Below are 18,182 nucleotides of genomic sequence, written 5' to 3'. Positions count from 1 at the left end.
TTGGATGGCTCACCTACTGTATGTATTACACAGGAAAGACTGTAAGAGAGAAGAAGAAAGAGAAACACTACTAGTCAAAGCACTAGTCTGCACAGCATTAAACAATTAAACACACATGTTAAAGTTTTAACAGTCTTACGATGTATATATTGATATGATTAGGGCTTCTTCAACTTCAGTTCCATAGAAAATGGCAAGCTTAGTCATGTTCTTTTTCTATGAATTGTTTCCTTACGATACAAAAGTGCATAAAATTGTTGAATTTGTTTTATAACCAATTATAACCAATTGACAATAGCAACACATCTGAACTGTTTAGAGAAAAACAAACACTGCTTGATCTGTAAACACCTGTTAAAATCACTATATATTAATAAAGAAAAACACATACAAACATGAACAATCAGAGAACAAGAACAAAAAATTACCAAAAACAGAAACATCTGTTAAAAAATACAATAATAATAATAATAATAATAATAATAATAATAATAATAATGAAGCTTTAAATGTATATTTTCTTTCTGGCTAGAATTAAATAAACCAAATATTTATCTCTGCATACCTAAAGCATAATATTATGTAAATATTTTAACCCTGCCTAGCTGTTTTTAAAGGCCTATACATTGAATACACTGGTTAATAACTTAAGATTTGTTTTAATGAAGTAACGAACTATTTGTCTCCCATTACTATTTTTAAACACAGATATCTTATCAGTCAGACCACACTCAAACACACAACCTATACCTCCTTTCTTGTGTAATGTGTGCCTTCAAATGCTTTATCAACCACCCAGACCCCACCCAGAGTCACTAAGTAGAGTCTGACGCCTTTGAGTCTTTGCCAGACTGTAATTTCTCGCTTAAAAACAATGCTCAATGAGACCAACAGGTCAGCACAATTTTGCAGAGTATTAATTACACCGCTGCGTTAAAGCAAACCAAACAGAAAAAAAAAACGTCTCCATCAGCGCCTCCCTTAACATACCACTTTAGAGACTAATAGAGCTATTCAGGCACTTGTGAAAACCTTTAAACGTGCTGGAGGCGTCTGATGTTGCACTCAAGTGTATTTTTAAATGGAGTCGCTCCTTTTGCAGTTGGGAACTTTTCTTCAGTTACACTTTTTACTATAGGGGTTCTAATTAGGATACTTTACAGTCTTTTTAGTAAAAAGTTAGTCTTTTTAGAAAAATGAAAACTTCTAATACAATAAATGAGACAGACAAGCATAACCAACCATTTTAATTCAGTTTGGTTGCCCTTAAGAGACATTGAGCTTTCCGTTGAAAGGCAAGCAAGACAAAAGCCAAAAGAGCAGCAACAAGCACCATGTTGCTTACTCGTTCAACCTTTCCCCAGATGCAAAATCACTCTAATTTGTCATCACTCTTTGATTACGCAGTGTGGCTAATAAGGTAGGCTATCTGTCACGCTCTGGCAAATATTAACAAGTCATGGATGGCAAAAATGTAATTATACAGTTTGGACCTTGTAAAAAATGCTAACTGTTTAAATGAGAGCTCTGCTTATGTCCTGGTTAATAGCATTAGGCTAGAAGCTGACATTAACAAATAGTCTTCATTACATATTTTCCGTGTGACTGGGTCAGATCTTCCTGCATGTAAATATCAGTGGGAGAGGAAATTAAGGATGAAAAATGCTACAGTATTTGATTGCAAATGATAACTGATTATCTATCAAAAACTAGCATAAAAATATCCTTGTGCTCTCACTAAGGTAAAAATAAATAAATAAATATTTTATTACCTTCTGTATTTTAGTTTGATTGCTAGGAATCTGGTTTTCAGGCTTGATTAGAAAGCAGTATGAGCTCCATTTTTCTCCTTTTTGAGTTTTCCCACACTTTTCTTACCCTCTTTTTTGACATGTATGACATCTATTTGAGGTACTGTTACATCCAGCTGTCTTGACTGTCAAAGACTCATGCAAAAAGTCGAAGGCAGGGTTTCCACACTCTATCAAATTAAGGAAGATGAACTGTTTTTGGAATGGATGAAGGTAATGTGTACTCAGGTGGCTAAACTGAACGCCAACATTCTCTACAAAAGTTTAAGCACTAACTCAGAAATTTCAACATGATGGGATAAACTGGGTGCAAAACCAAAACTAATTTTATCATCTATCCCTTGAGTGCCTCAGATGGAACCTTGGACAGTCATACTGTAGAAGAGAAAAATGAATAAAAACCATTGTTACACACAATGCTCCCCACCTCATCAATAACCTCTTGTACACTTGGAAACAGGTACGAGTGCACATCACAAGAGGTTCCACCTACGCAGAAGCTTTCAGTGGCTTTCTCCAGCTCTTCTCTTTGGTGTTGTGGACAAGGCAAGAGAAGGGAGATCTCTCTAGCTTTTGCTTCAAGCTTTGCAGACCCTTTGAGAAAAATCAAAGAACCTGTCAATCAGGAGATTTTAGAATGGAGTGTTCCATCATTTGCGGTATTTTCATTTAACATTTACATTCCAACATACATTCCAACACAGAGAAGAATGACATCTGGCTCGGCTCAAAATAATTTGTGAGGAATGTAGTAAATCCAAGAGTTGGAATTCACTTTAAATTGCCACGCGATAAGCTTTTAAGAAAAATAATAATAATGATAATAATAAAAATAACAAAACTATATACAGCAAGCAATTAAAATTGAAGAATTCAAGTTGATTTGTATAGCGCTTTTTTAAAATACAAATCATTACAAAGCAAGAACAAGAAGAAATTCATATAATAATAATATAATAAAACAATCTCACTGACAACTACTATTTTTTTATCTTTTATTTAAATATATATTTTTATATTCCATCTAAACATGACTTTAAATTCATGAAGGTGAGTCACACGTTTGTATTGCTTTTTAATGAACGGTTACTCTTTGACCTTTAATGAGCTGCAAGAGTTTGTTTAGGTTTCTACACTTCTGATATCACATATGCTTCTGGTCCCACAGCAGAGTATAACAGGGAGGTCGGGAACACGGCTGACTTTTGTTTATGTAAGAAAGCAATCCATCTAATGACTGAGTCATCTTCTCAAAGGGCCTCTGGTAGAGGAGAGCTGAGATGAGAATCACACGGGGAGGTTGCGAGACTCATCTCCAAAGCCAGGCCCATTAGTGTGATCAATGTGAAAGAGAGAGAGAGAAAGAGACAGTCTGACCAGAGCATTGTATTAGAGTGATATACACAGGAAATTTAACAAGTTTCAGTATCATATCTATCGGCTGGAATCTCTATTTTGTGGACTGGATTTGTGGAAGTCATGTATCACGTTTCCAAAAGTCCATTTGAAGCGTTTAAGTATCTTCTCATATTTTTAATCTATATTATTTGTGTTATACATGCAATAGTCATTCTCTATGGATGACCTCCATGCAGCTCTTGTCTCTCTGACTTAGCACTGCCTCTCAAACCTTCTCCAAGTTGGGTTAAGTCTTGCTGCCTCTTAGAGGTAGGAATGTGTGACACACTAAATCACACACACAGTTGTCACATTTGCACTTAATTAGAAATTCAAAATCTGATTAATAAACGCTGTCACACTTTTTCTCTAAATCTATTTTACATTGAGGGTCTATTGTTGGCACTCACAAAGGTATAAAATTTGATGTAAATAAGCCTTGGGTGGTTCTTTGCAATCAATCTTGATCTAAACATTTAAGCAGCATTTCAATTCTGACTCTTAATTCGACTAAGAGCATGATTTATTTGCATTTCCGCGGTCGTGAATGAACATTCTTCCTCTTCAATACCGGAAAAACACTTTGCTTGCACGGCTGAACCACAGATGTGTTCATGTATCTAAATACATTTCCTAACCATTTGCTTAGACTTTGGATGTATAAATCCTCCCACCCAATCCTGTATTAAATGACAAGTAAAAGTTATATTCAAATATATCATATAGATAGATTTTTATGCTTTATATGTCCAACTATCTATCTGGACATCATGAAATCAGAGTTTTACTGGACAGTTACCTCACATGCCCTTCTGTTTCAGTGATTGAACTGCATTACCTGCCCTGTATTTTTCTGATAGCACTGGCTGTAAAGATGTCTCTCTCATGCTGAGATGTCCCAAATCCACACATAAAGCTGTCCAGAGAAAGCTACAGCAAGCTTTTCACTGCAGCAAACCATGGGGGCTCAGGATTCACATTTCCGATACATAGTCTTCTTGTCTTGAGGTTACGCTTTGCTTTGCTGACCATAAACACATTGAGATCCTATTAACAAAAACAAGGAAAAGAATGATAAAAGCTGTTCATCTAATAAAAAACAACTGCATTTTGATTTCAAAATGGATATATCTGAACTCTCTAAACAAATGACAGTGGATACTTGCAATTATTTGTTGTAGATTCTTGAGCCTGTTTTATATTTCAGTACACTGTAAGTATCCTGAGTAAATATAACAGAGATAAAAGAGGGTTATCTATTATTTGGATATATGCTCTTACATTTTTGATTCAAACCAAATGCACAGTATAATTACGCTCTGAGATTTCCTCTTCAGTGTTACTCAAGAGAACAAAAAAACCACATACTTCTACAAAAGTTGCAGTAACAAAACTGCAAGGACAAACCCAAAAATACATAAACACTGGCACGATATTGTGCAATGAAGTTCTCTCAGCCTGCGTTTTAAATTTCATTGGACTGGCCTTTCCACTCAGAAACAGCGTTTCCGCACATTCCTTTATCATGAAACTGATAATGGTGGTGCAAAAACATTTGACCCAGGGGCCATCACAGGGGGACGGCCCGGCTATGGTTGTTGCCTCTCCTTTCTCCCGGGATGGACAAAAAGGCCAGGGTGTGATTTGTTAAATGCGAGTCAGCCCTTGCATTGTGTCCTCATCATGGGGACATCTGGCACAAGCAAGCCGGTGTTTTGACTGAGGTCTCCATCTCTATTCTGAAGCAGTGGGCTGCACAGCATTGAAACACTCCTTTGGCTTTCTCATGGTAATGATGCAAACTACAGGAGCAGATGTGAAACATTTGGTTCTGTTCTTGTTCACTTGTAACGAAATAATGTGCTGCTTTTACTTTCATTTCACCACACTGTGTTCTTCTCCTTATTAAAAACGAAAGAGAATACGGTAACAACGGGGGGAAAAATGACAGTCGTCCTTGGTGGCCTGAAGTGCGCTGAGGTCCGAGTGTAATCGGAGGTGGAAGAATGATGCATTAAGGGAAAAGCAAAAGAACAGCCAAATTTTCTGTCAGTGATGTATATGTAAGGACATAAAAGATAAATAGTGGTGAAAACTGTGAGGGAATGAACACCAGCTTCTTTCTCACTCTCTTATCCATCCGAAAACAAATGATGAAGTGCACACACAGTGCAAAATGTAGATTTGGAGATAATGCTTATAGATTTAGTCATGCAGTAATGCATGTCTGAAATAATCTTATTAAACCATTACCGTGACTGTGTAAACACACACTTGCACAAGAGATCAAACAACGTATCAGTTTCATACTAAATTTTTCCTCAGTGGCTTATCATATGTTTAGAATTAGCTTAAAATTCTATATAATATTTCCAAACAAAACGGCCAAGCATTTTGGCCTGACTTAAGTAAGGGATTCACTGTAAAATAATGCTTACTATCTTAATAATAATATTATAGGGTTGACTGGAGAGCCATTTGAGTCTTAGCAGTGGATTTACTTTTTTCATTTATTTTGTGAATATGGTGATAATTATGAACCTACATACCATGTCTTGATTTCTCTAAAACCACCTTGCGTAAACTACAAACCTGCATTTGTTCGGTTGTGGCCACGGGCGTTCAATGTGACATTTGCTTTGAACACGAGCGTGACCGTTCCTCGGCCGAACTGACAGGTGGGCGGAGTCTGCTCAGCCCATCCTGCATCCTACCGGTTACTGGCATGCAAATTACATGCGCTAGGGAAAGGTTTGTGGAACATGATTGGACCGCGAAATGTCAGTCACTTCAGGTGACGTCATTCTGAAGTTAGATGCAAGGCACACACGTGTGAGCTACTAGTGCTATGAACTATCAGAATTTCACAAATCATTTGAAGCAAACGCTGGATTAAAAAAAATGAAAAACTAAAATTTTAAATTCTAATAATCTATATATTTGGATTGAAAACAAACTAAAGAAATAATTCAAATGGACTCCTCCAACATAGTAATTTAAAATTCGCAGAAAAATAATTCTCAGACTAGTAACTGTTTACATAACGACAAGGAGCTTTACATATGCGCAAGGATTTTTGGAGAGCGGCGCGTGCGAACACTAATCCACCTTTGATGCTCTCAAGCTCCAAACTCTGCCTTATTTTTTGATGGCAAGACGGAATAATGCCAGTATAGCATGGCTGTCTCTCCAACTCATGCCACCCGTGGACCGACATGGCATTTAGCCGCGTCTTTCTGGACCCTCCGTCCAAGAGCATCTTTAAGACCTTCGCGGTCATGTTGCTGTCTATAGTCACGTCTTTATACTTTCTCCACTGTCTCACGGAGCGATGCGGGACCTGTATACCCACAGAGAGAAGAGAAGCGGGTCCGGTGGAGGGATTTTATGCCTCGAAACTCGAAAAAGATTTTGAGTCGCTGAGGAGAAAGAGACTTTTTCAGAAATGGACCATGATGAGGCACCACAGCTTGATCCACCAGCTCGAAAGTGTCCGTGAAGAGGGTTTATCTGTTATTGATGCTGACAGACACGTTTTGCAGGCTCACGTAAAGATGTCAAACTCTCGGGATGTAGATTTGGAGACGGGAGAATCGTATTTTGATACAGGTAAACTAAGTGCGTTAGGTGAGGGCAGTAAGAAGCTGCCTCAGGCGATTATCATCGGCGTGAAGAAAGGGGGGACGCGCGCGCTGCTGGAGTTTCTGCGCGTGCATCCAGATATTCGCGCGGTCGGAGCCGAGCCGCACTTCTTCGACCGTAACTATGACAACGGAATGGACTGGTACAGGTAAGTTACATTTCATTATGATGATGTGCCTAATTTACACAAAAGCTTAAAAGACATTCGTCATTATTATTAGATATTTAATAAATAAATACTTTCGCTGGTGACCTTGGAGAAGAAATATATATAAAACACATAATCTATTATATCTTACCAGAGACAATTTATAAAAGGACTTTGATCTTACATATGAAGTAATGTAATAATGTATTGTAGCCTATAAATTAATATTATTAATAATAATTTATTTGTACTTGTATTATTATTTAATTTTGCTGTATGGAAGGTCAACAAGTAAAAAAAAAAAAAAAAAGAACAGTACACACAAACCAGATCTAAATGTTAGCCTACTCTTTAAAATATATATCTGATAAGATTAATAATAAAAAGAAAAAGAAAAAAATATTTGTGGAATTTACAGTTTTGTTCATTTAAACAAATGTACATTATATAAATAAAAACATGCAAAAAAAAATGCAAATAAACCATCCCTTTTGATTGAATAATACTGTACTATTAGCAGATCCCATGTTCTCATATTAAATAAAATTCTCATTTGGAAAGTATCTCTTGAACTTTTTGGTATTTTGAACTGCAGAAAATTAAAGGGTGAACACAAGCTAAAAAGTATCCTCACAATATTACATAATGCACATAAGGTCAGTCATTTTTTAATTAAATATAATTAAGAAAATTTTTTAAGTGCAAGAAGCTATTTTTTACTAGAAGATTAAGAAAAAAATCCTCTAGCAGGAAGATATGTAGTATTGCCATCAAACTTTTTTTTTTACTACTTCTTACAATTTTTTAAGATTTGATTAACTTTTTACCTAAGGAATGAAGATTTAATGATAAAATCTATGACACTGAGTCTATGGAAGTGTGAGACACACACACACACTAAAGAATATAAGAAAAACAGTCTTTAGTGTATTTTTGTTGTGCTTTTATGTGTATATTTTCTGCATCTATATGGTGTGTGTGTGTGTGTGTGTGTGTGGTTCATTCACACATCTTCAGGCTGCTGTTAAGAGTTTAACAGCACCTTGTCTTTTGCTGCTCAGGGTAATGGGGCATATCAGACATCACAGCTCTGTTATTAAGAGGGATTATGGCCATAATGAAAGGTTACCTGTCTGTCTCCGCAGGCATATTTCACCACCAGATTTATTTAACATACCGGGTCATGCAAAAGTGCAAAAGCAAACTTGTCCTGATGCTATCTGCCCCTCTCTTCTCTTCTGATAGATTTCCAGACTTTCTTTTGTTGAAAATATAGATAGAAAGAAACAAATAAATACAGAAATCCTTTAAAAACACTTACTCCCTTTATCATTGTGCAGTCTCTCTTTTCAGCATCACTCTTTCACACCATCCTATTCATGCTTTGTGCTTCGTTATATCCATGAGGATCCCATCCATCCAAAAGAGTTGCCAGGATTCTTGGGAATGTGACACAAGGCTCGAAAAACAGGCCTGGTAGTTGTAAACCCCCCCATCGTTAAGAAAGGAACGGCCCTTAATTTAAAATGGCTCAAAAAAACAATAACTGCAACATTAAAATGATTTGCTTGAATAACAGCATGTGCCAGATTACTCATCAATTTACAGTATGTCTGCATGTACTGTGTACTTTTTTTAAACACTGAAGTAAATGTGTTTAAAAGTGTGGCCCATCAGGAAAAAATGAACAAAAAGTGAGTGGAATAACTAAGCTAGCAGAAAATATGAAGAAGCGTGATTTACTAAAGCTAAAACACAACTGTGTTTCAACTTTCTACAAGACAGGAAAAAATAAAGAAATAAACTTAGCTGCCAATGTTTTTCTCTCACTCTCTTTTCTCAAACGAGCTGAAAGACATTTCCTGAAAATATGCACAAGGCGTGACAGTTTGATGGATCTGTGCAAATGTCTTAAAAATAAAGAAAACAAACATAAAATTACTTTTGCGGCATAAATTCTCACCCTTTGTGAAACCCTCTGGGAATAATTGCGTTCTCCCGGCCGCTGAAGTTATGAATGGGCTCTGTTTTTTTTTCCCTCCTTGCACTAATCACTGTGTCCAATTTGGTGGAATTATGTGACTCTTTTCAGGCTAGGCTGTGAATGTTTAAACACAGAGACTTCCATCTGCAGGGATGAAGGTCCTTTGTGTGTCGTAATGGCTGATACGGAGACTGTGAAGGAGTCACACAACTTTGCTTCTCTGTGGGAATGTGAGACATGTGTGTGTGTTTTGTCAATTAAGTTGCTCGTGTCCAGTTGGTCGTATTGGTGGCTCAAAATGTCTGAAGAAAAACCTGAAAATCAAAATGTGCTATGCATTTTCTATACTGTTTTCAGAAGTTTGTCAAAGAAATAAATGAAAAAGTAATTTTAATGATACCAGACTGCATCTGTGCTACTACAAATGTCAGTGTTGTGGTTTCTTGTCAAAACATTACTCACCCATCTGCAGTCAACATCGCAACAGTGAAATCAGACACACAGCCAGAACATCTGTGAGAGGTAAAACACGGAGTATAAGATTATATAATATTATGAAAAGCAGGCTTTTTCTTTGGGCTACCAAAGTTCACCGGCTTACTGTCAGCTAAAACAAAACGTTTCTCGGTCTTGTGCTGAGAAAATGCCACTTAAACCCCAATGCTTTTGTTATGGAAATCTGTTCTGCGAGTCCAAAAAGAGATCATTTAAAAGGCTTGATGTAATGGGAGGTCTTTGCTTAAATGTAAGCATGTTACAATCAAGGCTTCTAAAATGACCCTTCCTAAAACCTGTTGTGTCCAGGGGTGTGTGTGTAATTGATTAAATGGCTAGTTGTGCTACACATCAGAATTGGACCATCATCTGTCATAAAATCATGAGGCCTTTACCATTGGTCTCCAATACCTGACTTATCCAGTAGATACTGTATTCCATAATTCCCAGTTGTGGAAGAGGAGACACTTTAAAGAGTGTGTGTGTAATATAGTAAACTTTCCAGTCACATTTTACCTTAGTCTACCGTTCAAAAGTTTTAGGTTGGTAAGATTTTTTTCCAAGGCTGCATTTATTTGACCAAATATACTGTACAGTAAAACAGAAATAGTGTGAAATATATTATTAACATTTAAATTAAGTTTTCTATTTGAATATATTTTAATAAGTAATGTATTCATGTGATGGCACAACTGAATTTTTATAAATGTTGAAAACATTGTGCTATTTATTTGTATTTTTTGGTGGAAACTGGACTCTTTTTCTGAAACAAAGTAACATAAGGGTAACACAATGTAAAAGTCTTTTGATAAATTCAATGCATCCTTTCTAAATAAATCGATTAACTTTTTAAATTATTATTATTATTTGAACGGTTGTACATTTATTAAGATTTACAATGTATTGACAACTAATGCAGGGCCCAAAACCATATGAACAATTACACCACATTCAAAGTGTGGAACAAACACTGTAACATCACCAAATAAAGTTGCGATACAACATCTTTGAAATATTATTTTGTTTTTGGTATTGCACTAATAGTCATACAAACTTAATTAGTTTTGTTCATAAATTATTTGGGCCACTTTACTTGTGGTAAATTTTTCTACTTCCTTTTAATTATAGCATTGTTTCAAATACAACGGAATTAAGTAATTACACATCTGGAGAGCCTGTGCGCTTATGTTTCTTTGCACTCTTCCCCTTGGTAGCCCCTGCGGTGAGGGCTTCTCTCAAGTGGATTCAAGGAACGCATATCAAAGCATAGCCACTCAAACTACATTAAAACCTCTTTAAAATTCAAGCTGGAAAATGTGGAAAAATCCTAGTCCACGCATCTGAAGAAATTTTTTAAGGACTCCTAATTTTTCTCCTTAAACTATCCTAAGCTGAAGTTTGCATTGTGCAAATAAACTAGTTTGCAATAGCTCCAAATGTCTCTGAACATTAATAGTATTCAAAGCAACAGACTTTGACTTGTAAAGATGGTTTGTGATTAAGTGGGAAGTAGGCTCTAAAACTCACCTCTGTTTGGAGCTATAGACACATCTCTCAATACAGGTGTTGTGGAGAAGGTTTTGGAGGACCTGTGAAGAGGCTGGCTGGCCATTTGGCAGAGGGTAGTGTGAACTTTGTTGGAATAAGGGGAATGTTCTTGAGCGATGCATGGCACGGACCCCGTTTCTTGTAGACAGAACATGGTGTTCGCTTCACACTGGCAGACGCAGCCTGTGGTTTATAGTGCAGTGGCAAAGTTCCTGGGAAAATAAAACCCCTGTGTTAGTGGAAATACGGACAGATTCACATGAGTACAGTAAAAACTGACAGTCAGCAACATCTACATTTGCGTTCAACACACTATTTAACATTTGGGCTGGTGGAATATTTCAAAGAGTCGTCTGAGCCTATCATGATCGCATTAGCATTCAGATGTATGTAAAACTTTATTTAAAAAAATAAAGGTTCCTTTAAAAACCTTTAACATCCATGGCACCTTCCTATAAAAGGTTATTTATAATGGGAAATGGATCTTCAGATTATTAAAGTGTATTAAATAAAAAAGTTCATAAAAAAACTGTAATAATAATAATAATAATAATTAGTAATTCATAATATAGGTCAAATACCAGTATGCTACTACTAATATATATATATATATATATATATATATATATATATATATATATATATATATATATATATATATATATATAAAATAATTAAATCAACATTCATCATTGGCGAGGAATTGTCAAAGCTCCACAAGTAAATGATAATTAAATCATGAATTAACTGCATTCATTCTATATCCGATAAACACAAACAGAAGATTCACAAACATATTTAAGCTGACCAAAAGTTGTATGCATGTAAAAACGTAAGTGAAAAAATACACACAATCAAAACTGCTAGTGTGCTAGTTTTGCATCTTATATAAATACCAACAAGATCAAAAATGTTTTTTTGCTGAACTTAAGGTGCAAGAAAAACACAATGGAGCTTTGTTATTAGAACACTATTATTAGGAGTCTCATGCAGTCGCTCACCTGCTTGCACACACCTGCATGTGCTTTATTAGACTATTATAAAGTTTTCTACCTGAGCCAGCCTTGGGGCAGGTTGTACTGTAATGTTGTACTGCTAGGATGACATAAGCCAGCTGGGACATGAGATCACACTGAACAAAGAGACCCCTTTGGCTGTGTAGAGGCCTTTGATCTGGTTTGGCTAGGGGCTCCACTGTGACATGTTCGCTCAAGTTACCACAAATAGACTGAGAAACGCTATCATCTCTCTCTGCAATTCTTACTCAGTTCTTCAGACAGTTAAACAGCATAATTACAATATTCCAAACACTTTTCGATAACTGCAGGTATGCTGATCACATTTCGCTCAAAGCATTTCCTTGATAACTACACTGTTACCAGTGTAAAATTTTACATGTAATCATACTCCTTGACTAAAATGGACTAAAAGTGGACTTTGTTTATTTTGTAGAGCAAGTTGCCAACGACTAAAGCTCAAGCCAAGTTAGAGCCTTGTGATTTACAATGAGACACTGAGAGTATAAATGTGCTTGTTTGCGTGTGTGTACAGACGTGGGTCACTGGAAGGTTCAGACCTTTTATGTAGGTCATGTTTGGAGGTGAGAGGGGTCAGTAACTGGAGGGTGAAAATTAACATCGGGGTACAACTGTGTGAGGGAACTCGAGAGGTCTCTTAACTCTTGTTGAGGGAATGTGTGAGCATGCAATCTGATATACACAGATAGACTATGGCTGGTTACGACCAACTACCTCATGATGAAACAGACATGTGATAAATGTTGTGATGAATAATATTGTCATAATTGAGTTGGGATTAAAACTGTACCAAGCAGGAGAAAACTCCTTTCAGATTTGGTTCACTTTTGTATGCTAATTTCAATATGAACAATTATGCCATTATTCTTCATGAACTGAACTGTAGGAAAACATTTAAATAATAATAATAATAATTTTTCAAATTAAAAACTAAACTTTATAAAAACAACTATATTTACATGAGATTTTAAATTTTAGATTTTGAGTTTCTTCTCACAGACATAAGCATATTGAAAAGAATTATGTTAAATATGTTTGCATGCCAAGTGAAATCTTGGTAATGGGCAAAAATAAGTAGATTTTTATTTTTTATATCATAAAAGTTTTCCCTAATTAAAGAGAAAAATTAAGAGTTTTAATTCAAAGGTGTTGCCTGTTAAGCATAAGGTTGTTCATATACACACACTTGACAAATATTATACCTTATATAGTTTTGTCATTACTTGAACTCTAGAAAATTATATACATGTAAAAATAAACAAATAAATAAAGCCTAAAATAAGACTTTTCATACTTTCATACTTAATAAGGCAATATATTAGGAAATAAAAATACATGATAAATAAATAGAAATCAAACTATTACTTAACTTGTGATTTTTTTTTCCTCACAACACACCTTTGATCCCTTTATGCATTATTTTATCTACATTGTTGTACATACACACATATATAATATACTATAATAGAATAGAATAGAATAGAATAGAATAGAATAGAATAGAATAGAATGGACTGGACATCTGTCCAGGGTGTTTTTCCCATCTATGATCCAATAGACAACAAGCAGTTTAGGAAATGGATGGATATAATATAATATAATATAATATAACATAACATAACATAACATAACATAACATAACATAACATAACATAACATAACATAATATAACATAACATAACATAACATAACATAACATAACATAACATAACATAACATACTTACAACACACTTACAACAAGTCTCTTATGACTTTCTCTACAGAACACACATTGTGTTAACCCCCTCAAACATACACACGCAAACACTCTTAAGCAGCTGATCCCCAGAGCCGTTTGGGGGGCCAGGGCACAGTGCTGGCTGTCAACAGCTGCCTGAAAGGCATTCTGGGAATCCAGCCCCCAGTGGGCACTGAAGAGAGTGAGCAGGTGTAGACTGCTCCCCAGACACCTTCATACACACACCCACCCACCCACCCACCAACCTGATGCCATTATCTGCTACAGCTCCCTCACAACCTGAACACAGCTCAGCAGGACAAACATTTGCATCGCTCAACACTAAGGTGAGCACAAGCAGGTTTGGATGAAATGGAATAGATTATTTGCAGGTCACAGAGAGCAATTCTAAAGGGCAAGAGATGTTGGCCATGAGAGTGACCCATGTGCAGACACAGATGGGAATGCAAGGGATCGGTTACTCACAAGTCGGGTGTCACCATTTGTTTATGTTGTTCGATTTGTGCAAGCTTTGATCATGCAAAAACAGCTAGGGACTGTTTTTAACTACAGAGTTGGTGTCTAGGTAGTCACAGCCTCAGACGTCACACCCAATGGAGACATGGAAACAAAAAGGTGGAAACACTTCAGGAGTTTCAAAGTCGTTATTGGATTGGTTGAATTATACAGGATTTCCAATTATACAGTAGCGTGTGTGTCACGCTTTTTTCAGTATATTTTACAAAATTATTCTTGCAAACACAGCTGCCAAAATTATGATGTAACTGTATTTTCTTACAATGTACGAAGTAATAAAAGTTTGGAATAGCATGAGGCTGAGTAAATGACAATAGAATTTTAAATCTGGGTTAAATCATCTCTTTAAATGTTTATATCTGCAACGATTCAGACTTACAAAGTGACTGCTTTCAGTTAGTCATTTTAGATGACATGAGAAACAGTTACTCATGTGATCTACCTTCTAAAACAGTTGGATAACTGGAAAACCTGTAGCCAACTAACAACCAAAAGTATCGCATGGTCACATGACAACCTTCTACAATTTAATCTGATTCTTTAACACATGTGAATTACTGTGTATCCATACACAAGCTACAGGAGACAAGAAGTCTTGATAGCATACGTTAACAGCAGCTGCGTTTGCTTAATCTTGTTTTGCCAATAAAGACGTCTCTTGAATATTTTCATCTAAGTGGAGGCGTTTTATTGCCACAAAATCATGAAACCTCCACAGATAAACACAGCAATTTATTCAACGAGCTCTTAAGGCCATGTCTGTGAATGTAAATTTTTGTTTATTTGCTCTGGGCATTGTGGAACTACACTGGTTGATGTTTTTGTATATTTTAAATCAAACTAACCCAGAGCGGTTCTCAATGTATCAACCGAAGCAGCTCAAAATTTCAGCGCTCGCAGCAATTTAGTGTCATTTCACCTTCCTGTACACAAATTCCTCGCTCTTTCTCTAGAAAAACCTTGAAAGTTGTAGCAAAGTGTTATCCTGTCAGAAAGAAGTTGAAATAGTATACCAAGCACTTGGCAGTAGAAGTGCATGTGGGTTTATGTCCGTGCAGAGCCTGCAGGAACAATGCAAAAGGAGTCTGACAATATAAAGGAGCCGCTGATGTCTGTGAACTAGACCCAGCAGCGCAGAACAAAACTACCCGCAAAAAAAAACTACATCGGATCAATCCTGCAAAAGACTGCATGCAAGCTACAACGAGCCAAAAGACGGTACCGACAACTGACACAAAGAGAGCGCGAGAGGGGTGTTATGGGTAAATGATGCATGGCAAGAGCACATACGTGTTACGGGCCTCAATGGGGCGGAATGGTGGAATAAACCCTCTCTGTCGCATGATGGATTTCACTTTTCCAGTGCACAGGCAACAGCTTTATCATAGGAAAGGGAGACATCAATTTTCCACCCTAAGAGAGACAGAGAGAGACAAAGCGTAGTTCCTTTTCCATTCTGAAATAACTGTTAAAATGGTTTAAATGAGCAAAAATCAACACTTTCCCAGCATGATGATATTAATATTTGTTGATTTTGATTGCTTCCATTGTCCTCATTTGTAAGTCACTTTAGCATCTGCTAAATGACTAAATGTAAAATGTAAATGTAATAAGTAACATTTATTATTTATCAACTTGAAATGCAAACCCATTATAAGCTCTTATTCCATTCATGAATCCAGCACAAATTCCTCTTTTAAAATGCATAAGGCTTTTCTTGCGTTTTTGGCATACTTTGTTCACAATTGAAATATTATAAGAGCTCTTTTAAATTATATGTTTCCACTAGTGTTGATGTGGTTCCTATTGTTAGGTCTTTAACGCTGTGGGTGTCCTGAGAGCTGCTGTGTGTAATGTGTGTGTTATCTTTCCATGTGACCCGTGCCAGCAGTACAAACCATGCCAGTCCTGTGGTGTCCCTACGCCACTGTGAATCAGACAGAAAACAAGACAGAGAGAGTGGGGAAAGAAAAAAATATTTGTGTGTGTGTGTCTGCCCAGTTTAACCCATTCTCCCTTCTTGTGCACTTTTGCCAGACCTGCATGCTCTGAAATAAAAATAGAGAAACCAAACAATCAAATGAAAACATATAGAAGAAGTCTATTCGCAACTAATTTAAGACATTGATGGTGCATTCATATAATATCATAATTACTGTAATAAGGACTTTCCAAACTGTAAAAAACCTTTAATTCTTTGTCTCAGCATTACATTATTCTAATTGACAGTTCATCATATAAATCAATTAAAATGCTGCTTTAAAAGATGAAGAAAGATATGTAGTAACCTCAGCATGTATTATATTTTTATAGCTGATGTTACCTAATGTGCTTTCTTATTTCTCAATATTGAATAGTGAATATATTTAATGTACTATTTTTTTTTTATTTCCATTTATGCACACAGCAGACGCTTTTATTCAAAGTGACTGACAAAAGAGACACACACAGTAAGTCGTTTATCACAGAGGCAACAATATTCATAGTACACAATGACAGATTTATCAGAAAGACAGATTAGGAAATGGCATAATAGAGATAAAATAAACGAAAAATATAGCTACAAGCAGTAATTACTGGGCTAAGCAATACAGAAGCAAGCATCAGACCAACTGCAGCAATGAGTAAATAAAACCATTTTAATGTGATTTTAGTCAAAATGGCTGTGACATCAGTCTCATTACAATAAGCTAACAAGCAAAAAATAGTAGCATTTTTTAAAATTTCATTATAATTACCCCCAAAACTTTTGAATACTGTCAGGACATGGTGCCGAAGACACATATCAAGTTTCGTAATGACACATACAAATGCATACGTAAAATATAGCATTTTGTCAAAATTCAAAATGGCGAACACACAAAATGGCTGAAATGGGAAAATTGGGTATGGTTCGACTTGGCATCATGCACTCCATTTTTCATATTTCCTGACCACTAGCCTCGGGTCATGCTTGTTATAACAGACACCAAGTTTGGTCTCAATATGCCAAACCATTGCAGCGATATATCCTCACATACATTTTCAATAAAACTTGTTTTGTTAAGAGCTCAGACCACTGCAAAAATCGACCCATGTTTTTACGCTGCAAACATGTAGAGCTTTAAATGTGAGCTGGTGGATCGATAAGAAGACAACACATTATAAAAATCCAAACATAGGGGTGTTCAATATGTATGGTCTGTGATAATATCATAATTGTTTTTTTGATAATGTGCGATTTGATATTATGAGTATATCGTATATAGTGTGCATGCGCATTTAGAGTGCGTTCTTTCACTGCATTAATAATTAAAAAATGCATAAAAAATATATTTATAACATTTCATATAATTAATATCACACTAGGAGTGCCATTTTAGTTCCAAAAGTCAGCATGATTACAAATGTGATATTGATTTTATACAACAGTTTAATAAACAAGTTAGTATTAAAGGGATAGTTCACCCAAAAATCATAATTATGTTATTAATAACTCACCCTCATGTCGTTCCAAACCAGTAAGACCTCCATTTATCTTCGGAACACAGTTTAAAATATTTTAGATTTAGTCCGAGAGCTCTCAGTCCTTCCATTGAAACTGTGTGTACTGTCTACTGTCCATGTCCAGAAAGGTAAGAAAAACATCTTCAAAGTAGTCCATGTGACATCAGAGGGTCAGTTAGAATTTTTTGAAGCATCGAAAATACATTTTGGTCCAAAAATAGCAAAAACTACGACTTTATTCAGCATTGTCTTCTCTTCCGTGTCTGTTGTGAGAGAGTTCAAAACAAAGCAGTTTGTCATATCCCGTTCGCGAACAAATCATTCGATGTAACCGGATCTTTTTGAACCAGTTCACCAAATCGAACTGAATCGTTTTAA

General features: G+C 36.0%; 1 protein-coding gene across 1 annotated transcript in view; it reads left to right on the top strand.

The window, feature by feature from the left end:
* Positions 1 to 6,073: 6,073 nt before the first annotated feature.
* Positions 6,074 to 18,182, top strand: part of si:ch211-216b21.2 (heparan sulfate glucosamine 3-O-sulfotransferase 3A1) — a 51,559-nt gene continuing 39,450 nt past the window's right edge. Inside the window, exon 1 of the mRNA XM_059532726.1 lies at positions 6,074 to 6,999. Coding sequence (XP_059388709.1) covers positions 6,425 to 6,999 — 575 coding nt within the window. The 5' untranslated portion in view covers positions 6,074 to 6,424. The remainder of the gene's footprint in view (positions 7,000 to 18,182) is intronic.

This window comes from Carassius carassius, chromosome 40 (genome assembly GCF_963082965.1).
Source record: "Carassius carassius chromosome 40, fCarCar2.1, whole genome shotgun sequence".
Classification (NCBI taxonomy): Eukaryota; Metazoa; Chordata; class Actinopteri; order Cypriniformes; family Cyprinidae; genus Carassius; species Carassius carassius.
This window is presented reverse-complemented; position numbering and strand designations above follow the sequence as displayed.